Raw genomic sequence first — 12,406 nt, 5'->3', positions numbered from 1 at the left:
CCATCCCTAGCAGCAGTTTCTACGTAGCTCTGTCGCTGCTCGTGCCCTTCCGTTGCTGGAAGGACCACTTCAACGATGATGACTACTACGAAGGTGCCAACGGCTAGCCATTCATGCATACAAGGTCATTGTCCGGTAAAATTAGTTTATGTTTTTAGGTTTTAGTTGAACGTACTAAACATGATCGGGTTTATGTAAAACATATCGAAATGATGTTCATTTGCATGAATTCCATCCTGTTTGCATGGATTATCTTCAATTATTTTATTACGGAAAGAGGTTTGCAAGCGTCATATGATTGGCATCGGTATCGGTATCATGATCAGCGGATGTGTCCGTGGACAGACAGTAGTATGTCCGTTTTGGGAGGCTAACAAATTGGAAAAACCGAGTTCTCCGAAAACCGAGAAGCGGGAGAAATCACGGACACCTGCCACCGCCGAGTGACTCGATCCAGCGCGCCCCTGTCCCTTCCCCCACCACAGCACCTCGTCCAACCCTAGCCGCCACGGGCAGGAGACGGCGCAGAGCACCTCGTCCGACGGCGGCCGCCCTCCCCGCCGCCGCGAACCGTCAACCTCGTCCGTGAATCGACCGCCACAGCACGCAGGCGGCGTCGATTCTCTGTCTCCCCCGACCACCTCTTCAGCCGCCGCCGCCCCTAATCAGCAGGCGGAGATGAAGCCAGTGGTGGGTATCGTGGTGTCGAACAAGATGCAGAAGTCGGTGGTGGTGGCGGTCGACCGCCTCTTCCACAACAAGGTGTACAACCGCTACGTCAAGCGCACCTCCAAGTTCATGGCGCACGACGAGGCCGAGGGCTGCAACATCGGCGACAGGGTATGTCAGTAACCCCTAACCTTTCTAGCCTGTCTGCAACATCGGCCTTTGGATCCAACCTCTTAGAATTTATCCTAGATCTTAATGGTGATAATTTTAATGGTTGCTTATGCAAACTATGTTTACATGTTTCTCTCTGAGAAATTTGGAGGCCCATACAAGGAATGTAGCAGATTTATTACTAGCACATTTACTAGATTTTTACTCCAGTAGATAGATATCCATTTCTGACGAAAAACAGCAAGCGCTGATTTCAGTCATTACATTTTATTAAGAGAAAAGCCAGACGGCTGAGTTACAGTAAGGTCGCCATAATATTTACAAAGTGACAAAGACCCAGGCTAAGTGCTAATCAGGCGGTAACCACATTGCCCTTTACTAGGCCGGCCTTGCTCCAGGCGGCTATTTCTTGCTGGATAGCATCTAGAACGGCAGCAGCAGGGCTGCTCTGGTGCCCGAAGATTTTAGTGCTCCTTTCCTTCCATAGCTGCCACCAGGTGCATATTGTGAGGCAGTTAGTCATTATTCTTGTTACCATAGGGGCTTTGTCTGACCACACAAACCCACCAGTCTTCCAAGCTTGGATTGTCGGCTTCCGGCTCAGCGATGTTCCAGCGAAAACGACGTCAAATGAGAAACCAAGACTCCCTACTGAATGGGCATTGGGCGAAGAGGTGCAGTGCCGTTTCCGGGTGCAGATTGCATAGCTCTGGCACACTCATTGGTACCAGGGGATGCCCATCAAGGAATTACTGCCAAACCTCTTCAGTCACAGGCTCACAGCTCTGGCTTTAAGCTAATGCTGTGGCAGGCCGTTCTGAATAATAAATGGATTATGGATCAAGAGATCTTTGCAAGTGCTGAGGGAATACCTGCAGCTTTGGAGCATAACACAAGACTTGCAGCTTGATCCTATATCGGCTGATGACATTAAATGGAAGTGGACCACTGATGCGCAGTATTCTGCAACCTCTGCATACAAGATGCTCTTTCCAGGACTGATTCGGTCTAACTACAGGGAGCTAATTTGGGCGTCCAGAACACCTCTGAAATGCCAATTCCATGCTTGGCTCGCCATCTAGGGGAGATGCAACACCGCAGACATCAATACATGGTCTTTAATATGTCATAATGGCACTTCTGTTTTATATTGCTATACGTCAGCCTATAATATTATCAGCTGAAGCAGAGCAGTTTATTTCTTGGCACATTCTCTTCTGTAAACTTTAAATAAGATAGATCTGCTGGACTTTCTTAGGCATGTAAGATCAAAGTTTCATTAAGCTAGCTAGGTTATCGGCGAAACTTATTATTTTGCGATCTTTAGATTAAACACTAAACAATATTGCCTCTTGAACACTTGAGTGATGATGGTTGTTGTTACAATAATGGAGTTTTTTTCTCCTTCCATCCTTCATAATATTCTGAGATACCATGGTTCCATTTGAAAAGAATGCTTGGACCTGGTGTTGTGTGCATATCACGTCAGTTAAGGCGGTGACTCTGCAATTTGCTCATAATATGTCTTCTGCTGAACAAATTTTGCTTTCAGCGCCGAAAGATCCACATTACTGAGGACTTTACGAGCGGTTTGGTTTTACAAAGAAGCTTGTATGATTGTGATTAAAAGGTCGAATAGGTTAACGAGTTCGTGTCGTTTTGTCCTGTAGTGTATTCTTTTTATCTGCTTACAGGAGGCTAGTGTTCTTTTTGCTCTATGATTCATTCACACCAGGTGTAACAACATAAACTAGAACAGTTTTCTTCTTCTTATAATTCCTGCATCAATATCTCTCCAGGTTAGGCTGGATCCTTCTAGGCCATTGAGCAAAAACAAGCATTGGATTGTTGCCGAGGTTCTTCGAAGAGCTAAGATGTATGTTCCACCGCCACCTGCACCAAAAGCTTCTGCTGCTACAACTCAACAAAGTAGCAGCAAATCATCTGTTTGATGATCCTCAGAGGCAAACACATACATGTCTTTCAGAATGTCTCTTCTTTACTGACTGACGGCGTGTCCAGAGAACCATCTCATTGAATAAACAACGGCTGCTATGAAATGTTCTTTTTTGTGATGGTCATCATGTTCAATTTATTTGTTTGCGGTCCGAAACTTGGTGATCCAGAATTTATGTTGGACCCTATACCTTCGAGTTTGCCGCAGCAAAATTCATAGTAGGTACGTAGAACTTAAGCATTTCTTCATAATAGTTCTCCATACATGGTGGAGGCCGTGGTGGTGTTCATGGCGGAGCTGAGACCCTGGCATGGGAGAGAGCTGCCGGCCATTGGATGTCACCGGTAGCTAGTATGCTCATTGTGGCTCACTGTTGCCGTCCACCGGTGAAATTAAATTCCTGGCAGGAGAATTGCAAGTTTGCTCACGTTTGTTGAATGTACCCACGCTTGAATATATGCTGTTAATGTGGACCATTCTTGTAAAACATTTGTTCTTCACATGGTATCTTTTTTTCTTGTGGGTCAGTAGGCTATTTATTTAAGCATATATATAAGTTGTATGATTTTCCAGCTTTAATGTGTCTTGATTTTCCAGCTGAAACAATTAGATGCTTCAGTTAGTCGATCATCTTGTAAGACTAGTGGATTTATCTGCTTTTAACTATTTTGGACCGAAATGTCACCAAGGTTTTGTGATGTAGTTGGTCACACGTCGGTCTAAGGCACTGAAGGTCTCCGGTTGGAACCTGGGCGAAGCCAATTTATGTTTTCACATCTCCCTTTTTTGTCACACTTCTCATTGTGAGAAAAAGAATAGAAGAATTGTTATTGTTGGCCTCCAAATTAGTAGCACTCTAACAAGCAAAGTTTTTTTAACAAGAAACTTTTATTCATTTAGGAGCATTTTACAGAGAGGAGCGTGAAAGGCATCACGCTTGATACAGAAGTAGACTGAATTCTCAGTGCTAAACGAGCTTGATGATGAGCTTTGACATTTGTACTCCTGTTAATATGAGAGATGTTACTATGGCGGAAAGAGGGAGAGGCCTGGATTGCCACCAGCTGCGACCTGTTCTCTCAATGGCTAGAATCTGCAAACACCGTTGGCGTCATAGCTGCTGAAGCCAACACAAAGCAATCTGTGTAGTGGTGTGGATCTTGAACCTGTAGAAGAAGTCCATAAATCTCTGCCTGAAGCGGTGAAGATGCCGGAGGTGGGATCGCCGAGATGTGCAGGTGCTTAAGATGCTCATTCCCTTGAAATTGAATGACTACACCTTATCCTGCATGACTTTTCCCTGAATCTTGCTGCTTCTTCCATGCTGCACCGCAGAAGATCGCATTCCCCGCAGTCAATTCAGAAGCTTGGAGCTGCAACACAGTTTTTGCTACCTGAATGTTGCTCAATTGCACTTTGTTATGCTGTTCAGTGGAGCTGGAGACCTCTAACTTTTTTTTTTTTTTGAAACAAGGCAAAAGATTTGCCATTTTCGTTGATTAAGGAAGAAGGTTTTAGACAAATAGTCGCAAAGCGGGGAACAAAGAACTACTCTCGCGGCATTACAACACTCAAGTGGGTGGCATCTGCCATAGAACAAAAATGGGCCTCCTCTTTGATCTTCGCGACAACCATCATCGTTGTAGCGGCAGTGTTGCGAAAGACCCTTGCGTTGCGCTCTTTCCAAATCTCCCAAGACCCTGGAGACCTCTAACTTTGTGCGTTGATAATGGCATTGGCTGCTGCAAAAACTCGTGTAGGTTTGCTTACTTTCCTGCAAAACAGAGTGTCGTTTCGAGCCGTCCACAAACACCACAAAAAGGTATAGAGAGTAGCAGGTTTTATTTGTGGGTGTTCAGATGTGAGCAAGGCATGAACCATATCAGGAATAGTGCTATGATGAGCAGCAAAAGATTCAGTTTAATGTACCAAGGAAAACAGAACCATTGCTGATTTAGAGAAAGGACATAAGAATAGCATATGCATTTCATCTTCTGTATTACCACATCTAGAGCAACATTCTTTAATATGTTTGGAGTACCTGCTTGCCCTCTTACTCGTTGGAAGCGCTTTCCTCAGGAGCCTCTAAGCGAATGTTTGAACTCTTGGTGCCAACTCTTTATCCTGCCATACTTGATTAAGAAGAGAAATGATCCACGGAGGAACAATTTTTGGGCGTTGCCTCGGCAAAAGTTGAAGGTTGTTGAAACAATGTTTATATGCACTTCTTGATGTACAATTGCCTGCAGGGGTTAGTTTCCAAACTAGGCTTATTGCCCGTGTTAATTTTTTTCATATTTTTTGTGTGGAGGTGTTGCGGTGGCAAGGTGAGAATGACCGCACCAATGACGGTGAGGGTGTTCAAGAACATCAGGATGGGCAAGGATCACCACAATTTGGACAAACTATTTCAGAATAAATTTGTTCCGAACCATAAAATTGTTCTATCATTCTGGGGATGATATAATATCTGCTCCAGGTGCAAATGCACCAGTTTGAACAATAAATGAGAAGTAGTAAAGAACTAAAAAAATCTTTTTCCCAACAGTCATTTATGAGTATTTCACACATGTGTGAAATTTTCATAAAGGAAAAACTTATTTGAAGTTTATGAAAGAAGACATTTCAAAACCACTCCCTCCATTACAAAACATTTGAAGTTCTAGGGTTTCTTCTAAGTCAACTCATTTAGGTTCGACCAAATCTAAAGAAAAACTTCCAACAATCTACAACACCAAATTAGTTTCATTAGATTTTTAGCGCCTCATTTTGCATTTGGCACTTGGGACTAGAACTAAGTTATCCTAAGATAGGTTTGTCACCTTCAAGACCTGACACAAACAAGGCACAGGGGTGGGCACGCAAAGCAAATTACAGGAACCGCAAGCCACTGTTCGGTTCATCACACTGACAGTTACACACACATACATAGGTCTTGTTCCCGATCAACACGGGAAGGAATGCCAACTATGTTTCGGTTCACGGCAACAAACATCAGATCAGGTTCTCAACAAAGATGCAAACCATACATACCATAGCTAGGATGGGTACATAGGTAGATAACTGAACCATACAAATCGGACAGCGGTTTTCAAGTCTTTTGCTCAAGCAGATGGCCGGCGGCAGCGGTCACAGGAAGGTCCAGTTGACGAACATGAAGGCGAGGCAGTGCGGGGCGCCCGCCACGTCGTCGCCCACCACCTTCCACGCCACCGCCTGCTCGTACGACGCCTGCCGCCCCATGCTCGACTTGCACACCCCACCAGGGAGGTACGCGAAACCCTGAATGAAATGCAACATCTCATTCAGTCATGTACTCATGTAACAAACGGAGTGCTGCTCTACTCTAGTGAAGAGATGATACATAGTAGGAGGTGCATTGCTGCTGGTCAGTTGGCTAGTTGAAGTTACCTGCTGCATGACCTTGGAGAACTCGGCACACAGGGCCTTGCGCCCCTCGTCGTCCAGGATCGCCTCCAGCGAGATGTCCTGCAGGTTCACCAGAGTCGTCTCCAGCATGTCCAGGGCCGCGTTGTTGCCGAAGGTGAACATAGGAGCAGGCTGGCCAAAGTTAACATTGTCAGGTTAGGTGGTGAGTTTCGGCACAGGAAAATCTTTTCATTCCTTTTTTGAAGTAGGCAGCACAGCTAAAACAACTGAGCAAAAAAATCACCTTCAGAGAGCAGCAGAGTATCGCGTCACTGTGGTTCCACAGAAGCTTCAGGGGAGAATCTGCTTCTTCAGTGTCCGACCAACGGATCTCTTCTCCAGTGTGAGCCCTGCAAGTTTCCACAACTACTTAAGAAACAGTGGGCAACAACAGAGGCTTACATGATTTTACAATAAGGCCACAAAGTGCCGAGCTTAGTAGTGGGTTTTAGTTTACCTGTAGCTCCTGCCAATCCAGCTAGCAAGTGTAAGCGCCTCAGGGGAGCCTGGAGGGTGCTTCAGTTGGATCTGCGAGCCTAGGCGAGAAGGAGCTATTGCCATGGCCACCCTCTGCACGGATGCCATCACAGCCCTCACGTACTGCCTTGCCATTGCTGCCACGCTTTCACGGAGGTGGTTCTCGAATGAGAACTGGAAGGCGATGGTCAGCACCGACCTCGTGCTGCATCCACCAGGAGAGTCACCAGAACCACGCAATGCTCCACCAGATCCAACCTCAAGGGCAGACGCCAGGTCGAGTGTGCGTGTGGCAGATGGGACATCCTACAGTTGAGTGTATAATCAACTAGTTAGCAGTGTGTCAACAAAAACAAGAGAAGCCTTCAGGTATATATCTGCATTGGTGAAATGTACTAACCGTCTTTGTGTCCAGTGGTATGACACGGAAGCCCGAGGGTAGCAGCGGTGCATCATCAGCAAAAGATTCATCAATAGGTGCAAAGACAAGCTGCGCGCAAGCGCCTGAAGCGTTCTCATCAACACCGCTGCAAAGCTGCAGTTTCAAAATAACATCACCCAGTCAGGACGCAGCAACTATATAGAACAAGCTAAAAAAACAGTCGGAAAAATACCATACCTGCAGAAGGTACATATCTCGCGCAAGAAGCACCTCATCATGGCTAAAACCATGTCCTTCCAGCCTAAGGACCTCAAGGAACTACATATAAAAAATAATTTAGCTTGATGCACTGATATTGGCAATCCATTATGACGAGATAACTGAGAAAGGGCTGAATTAACTCGTTACCTCTTCATGCTCCAACGTGTGCGCGAGTGGCAGTATAACCTGATTTCCCATGAATCCACCAGCTCTTAAGCCTGGAACTGCGTATGGGCTGGCCCTCAAAGAGGCAGCAGAATAAGCATCAACACCAGGATCAGCCCATTCCGAGCGATGCTCCCTCAGAAATCGCACAAGTAAAGCAGGAGGGACATCCTACATTGTCCAAAAGTACACTTGGTTAACTATGATTAAGAGGCATAATTCTGGTCATGTGGAACAAACAGAAAGATTGCCTACTTAATTGAGGAACAAAACAACAAACTGAATGGAGTATGAGCAAATACCTGCACTAGCATTGATGCCTTCGCACACAAAATGCCACCTCCGATGGCAGAAAAGAGCGGTGAAGGGCTGATGTGGGATCCGACAAGCTTGTTTGGCGATGAATTTACTGTGATGGTAATATCCTCAGCACCATCACTCGTCAACAAAGACCAACCATCATCTGGAAATCCACTCACAGCATCGTTGAAGCCTCTGCAAAGTCAGTGTATCGAGTTTAGAGATGTATCGTTGTAGGCATATGCAGACGGCTTGAAGACCACATGGCCATTATAATGTTACTGACCTGCTGAGCCTTTGACTGAAGGTTCTGAGAACTGCAGGCTGGCGCCCAGCACCATAGGGGATTTCACCACTTGATTCATGCGCGATTTGCCTGATGTGTCGCAATGCCTGCACATAAAGAGCCATTAGCATGAAGAGAACCATTTGCCTGATATGTCACTGGTGCATGGGTGAAATAACAAATTCAGCTATACTACAGAAGGCCAACGAATGACAACAATCAAATGGAATGGCACACATACCGCAATAGTCATCTTCTGTGCAACGATCTTTGGAGATTCATAGAGCGGTCTAAGGACTTCAGGCACACTCCAAGCCTATAGAGTATAGATATATAGGATTTATAAGATGCATTTCTTGCAAGAGTATTCAAGTGTGACACTCACTGATATGAAAGCCATTGTTGTTACTTACATCCAAATCAACATGATCCACAATGTGGATCATGGAGCCACCTCCCTCGCATGGTCGAATCAGATAACCACTAGGGAGCACCTCGGCTCTGATAAAACCAGGAGTGTTAGGCCCAGATGGACCACCCGTGGACTGAGTCAATGACCTTTCACAGATCTGCAGAACAACAGCATCACATTATAAGCAACACTGTGGGGTACTTACTGCAACTGTGAAGAAATGGCAGTAAAAGCACCATTAGATACAGAATCAATACACTACAGTTGGAAGTTACAGTAATAATGTTCATCCAAACAGATTGAGCCCAATCAGAACATGACAAAGACCAACAACAATCAACAGCAACCAACAAGAGGCTTGTATACTTTTTGGTAAGATCATAACAAGCAATTAAAGATCAGTTTAATACCACAAGGCTGCCATCATCAAGTCCGCAGGTGTAGCGGAGTGTCCAGAAGTCGCGTGGTGCCGCCAAAGTCGTCGGTGCATAAGTCTAAGAAATTGAAATGGCAATGGTCATCAGCACAAACAGATTCACTAGAACAGCAACAAGCACACATAACTGCAACTCATTTCTGAGCAGATACACACCTGCATGTAGATTAGCTCGATAGTTCCACCATTACCCGTAGGGAAAACATGGAGGATATCAACGCAACGACAGTCGCGATACCAAGATGGACGATCCTTGAGGATCTCGGCAACCTAAAACGAAGCATGTTAGGAGCTGCCTTATGACTGCAGTAAGGTAAACATGGAGCAATGGCAATGAGCAACATCATACCTTTGTGGGCTCAAGGCTCACAAGACCGCAAGCTCGGGCTGCTACGCCAATACAATTGTGCGAAACAGCGATGATTCCAATGGAATCCGGACCAGGCTGTAACCAAGTTCCAGTTCAGAGCGGTTAGAACAAACTTGGTAGAAAACCAGCACTTTGTGCACTACTATCATGTATACAATGAATGCATTACCTTCATTCCCATCATTTGCACCCATTCGACAGCAGTTCCGGTCGCCTTGGACAGGAACGCTGTCAAGGTCTCTTCACCGATTGCGAGAAGACTGCACACGACAAACGGCATCTCAGCAAACTTGCATCGACCAAACCCAATTTACCTAAGAAATGAGACTGGGCATTGCACTTACCCAGCTGGGTTGTTCGCATCCCTCTGCGGACGCGGGGCTGCTAGGGCTTGCTGCTGACCACTCGTCACCACAGACTCGCAGCTCGTGTCCGTGGTGGCCGCAGAAGCCTGCAGAATTGCAAAAAAATGTCACCACAGGTGAAACAGGAAAGGCAATAGCCACTGAATCCTCTGAATCAGCAACACGACATGAAACGATATCAAGTACATAAGCACACATTGCATCTAGAGAGAAGGGCAGTGTGAGCTCACCTTGTGGATCTTAGTCTTGAGACTCTTGACCGACGCGTTCTCGTAGACGAGACGCGACACCTGCTTCTGCAGCCGGTCATTCTCCTCCATCAGCAGCTTGTTCATCGCGGTGAGCTTCCGGTTCACCGTCTGCATGCGGGAGGACTCCTTGCGCTGCTTCTCCCGGCACCTGCATACACACCAATCACAAGAAAAGCCACACGCTTCAGCTCAGTGGCATGCGCACCTGGATAAAACTAGTGCTGAAAGGATAGCGGTGGCCTCTAACACAATGATATTCTTGTTATTAGGCAAAGGCAAGATCCTGCGATGTGCCCCCTTATGTCATAAAGTGCGCCTCATCAAATCAAACAGGAACAAGGCGCAAAAAGCCCTTTGCAAAAGAGACAAATGGTTAATACTAGTACGCAAATGGAACAGATATGTGTGAATCATTGCCTAATTGACAGTGATGTGTGTGTGTGCCTGCATCTGTGAAAGTCCACACCAGATTTCAACATCTTTGTAATGGGTTGAAGATTCTTGGGTCATGTTTCCCCTTCATGGGTACAGTGTGGTACTAGCAAACTACTACTACTGCCAAGAAGTGATGTTCTTCTTCATGTTCTAACACAGATTTACCAAGCACAGAAAAAAGATGGTGCACTCATGTACACATCCACTAAAGATTCAACAAGAAAGGAAATAAAGTAACATAAGAAATGAGGTTAAATAAACTAGCACAGTAAACAAGAACACCAGCACACGAGACAGTAAGCAAGGATGCACAGGAAACAAGAAATGCCTGAGGGAATATCTGTTGGGGGAAACCCATTGCAGACCCAAAACAGCAGCCCAGATTTGGGAGTGACAGTGAGCCCAAATCTTCCCATATAAATCCAATGAAAGACATGTGAGGTTGTTTGACCACGAAATCCACAAATGGCAAAGAACAGTGGAGGTGCAGAGCCCAAATCAGTGTGGAGACCTTGTCAAAATCTTTGAGAAGATGCTCGAATACAAATAGAGCTTAAACAAAGACCAGATTCGAGCAAACAGGCAGAGGCCGTCCTTTTTTTAGGCGTTTGTTTACACAGAATCACCAGACAGAAAAATTAACCCCAAAAATGGAGACACATTTGAACTTCCAAGAACAGAGTAAAGACACCCAAAACTTGCGGAACTTTGGGTATTTCCGGAAGAAAATCAGAGGAACTCGCCGCATTACTGAAACCCAAGCCCCCTAAAAATGCACATCTCCGAGAGGGCGAAAGGAAGCTGATTTCCCGCATTCCCGGCAGCGGCAGAGCAACACGTAGAGCGGCCCGGATCGGAGGGGAAAGAGGGAGAGGGAGCGGGTGCGGGTGCTGACCTTCGGTTCTGGAACCAGACCTTGATCTGCTTGGGCTCGATGTTGCAGAGGATGGGGCAGTCCCGGATGATCTGCTGGCGGCGGAGGGAGCTGGGCTTGGGGCACTCGTTGTAGACGCGCTCCAGCGCCTCCACCTGCTCCGGCGTGTAGCGGACGTACTTGCCCGTGTCCACCTGCGGCGCCGCCGCCCCCGGGGAGAGCCTCGCCATCTTCTTCCCGCCGCCGCTGCCGGTCGCTGCTGCTGCTGCTGCCCGAAGAGGATGAGGGTGAGGAGGAGGAGGAGGGTGGGAAGGAGGCCAAGGACGGTGGCGCGTCATGGCCTGCGGGAGGGAGAGGAGGGAGCGTGGCGTGCTGCGCTGCGGGGGGTCGCCATGCCGTTCGCTTTCCGGTTTCTTGGGGGGTGGTTGGCGTTGGAAGGGGTGAGCACGCCCTGCCTCCCCTCGTTTTAATACTGCGGCCGGTCCAGTGGCCAACCCAGGAGTGAGAGAGTGACCCCTCCTCCTCTCTCTCTCTCTCTCTCTCTCTCTCTACACTCACTCTCTCTCTCTATCTCTCTCTACACTTTTGTGTCGAGTATATTGAGATGAGAATGAAATATTTCCTTCCCTGAGATGATTTTTTTACTACTACTACCTCCGGTCCAAATTACTTGAACTAAAACGACGACAAGTAATTTGGAACGGATGGAGTATATCCATTTTAGATCAATTCATGCAAGAAGAATTCATTGCATGTTTTACAAGCTGTACTGCATGTCAGTAATTTCCAGCTCAAACACACTGCAAGTTTACAAATTACTAGTACTCCCACGCCAACAAAGCTTGTTTTGCTTGTTAATGTTCAAGAACTAATCTTGTCCCTTGTGTTGCAATGGGTGTGCACATAACTGAGGTTCAAAGCAGAGAGCTCCAAAACGGAATGGGGTTGGGCATGGTTACAGTGGATGGGACATGAGAAGACGGCTTTAAGCATGCATCGCAAAGCTCCAGTGTCACAGAAGTAGGATTCTTTAGGAATCGCAGCGAGAGAGAACCCAGAAGAAAGATTCTTCAGGCGTGGGGAGGGGGCAGCAGTAAAAAACATTGCCAGCGCTTTCTAGAAACCTGTGTGGGTATTTCTAAATTTTCTACAAATTCAAGCTTCTA

General features: G+C 46.4%; 2 protein-coding genes across 2 annotated transcripts; one reads left to right on the top strand and one right to left on the bottom strand.

Annotated features, from left to right (window-relative positions):
* The first annotated feature begins 422 nt into the window (after positions 1 to 422).
* Positions 423 to 3,324, top strand: LOC119299008 (30S ribosomal protein S17-like). The gene is made up of 2 exons (XM_037576326.1): positions 423 to 840; positions 2,640 to 3,324. Exons 1-2 carry the CDS (start codon positions 679 to 681, stop codon positions 2,790 to 2,792), a joined length of 315 nt encoding a protein of 104 aa, XP_037432223.1. The 5' UTR covers positions 423 to 678; the 3' UTR covers positions 2,793 to 3,324.
* Positions 3,325 to 5,586: 2,262 nt separating this feature from the next.
* LOC119299007 (homeobox-leucine zipper protein HOX33) lies at positions 5,587 to 11,666 on the bottom strand. The gene is made up of 18 exons (XM_037576325.1): positions 11,262 to 11,666; positions 9,911 to 10,079; positions 9,660 to 9,766; positions 9,485 to 9,575; positions 9,295 to 9,390; positions 9,102 to 9,215; positions 8,920 to 9,003; positions 8,511 to 8,666; positions 8,339 to 8,413; positions 8,098 to 8,204; positions 7,814 to 8,006; positions 7,494 to 7,682; positions 7,323 to 7,403; positions 7,104 to 7,238; positions 6,684 to 7,009; positions 6,471 to 6,576; positions 6,209 to 6,358; positions 5,587 to 6,079 (listed from the first exon to the last, which is right to left on the bottom strand). Exons 1-18 carry the CDS (start codon positions 11,576 to 11,578, stop codon positions 5,927 to 5,929), a joined length of 2,649 nt encoding a protein of 882 aa, XP_037432222.1. The 5' UTR covers positions 11,579 to 11,666; the 3' UTR covers positions 5,587 to 5,926.
* Between the last annotated feature and the right edge of the window lie 740 nt (positions 11,667 to 12,406).

Source organism: Triticum dicoccoides, chromosome 5A, assembly GCF_002162155.2.
Source record: "Triticum dicoccoides isolate Atlit2015 ecotype Zavitan chromosome 5A, WEW_v2.0, whole genome shotgun sequence".
NCBI lineage: Eukaryota > Viridiplantae > Streptophyta > Magnoliopsida > Poales > Poaceae > Triticum > Triticum dicoccoides.
The sequence above is the reverse complement of the archived record's forward strand: the minus strand, read 5'-3'. Positions and strand labels throughout refer to the sequence as shown.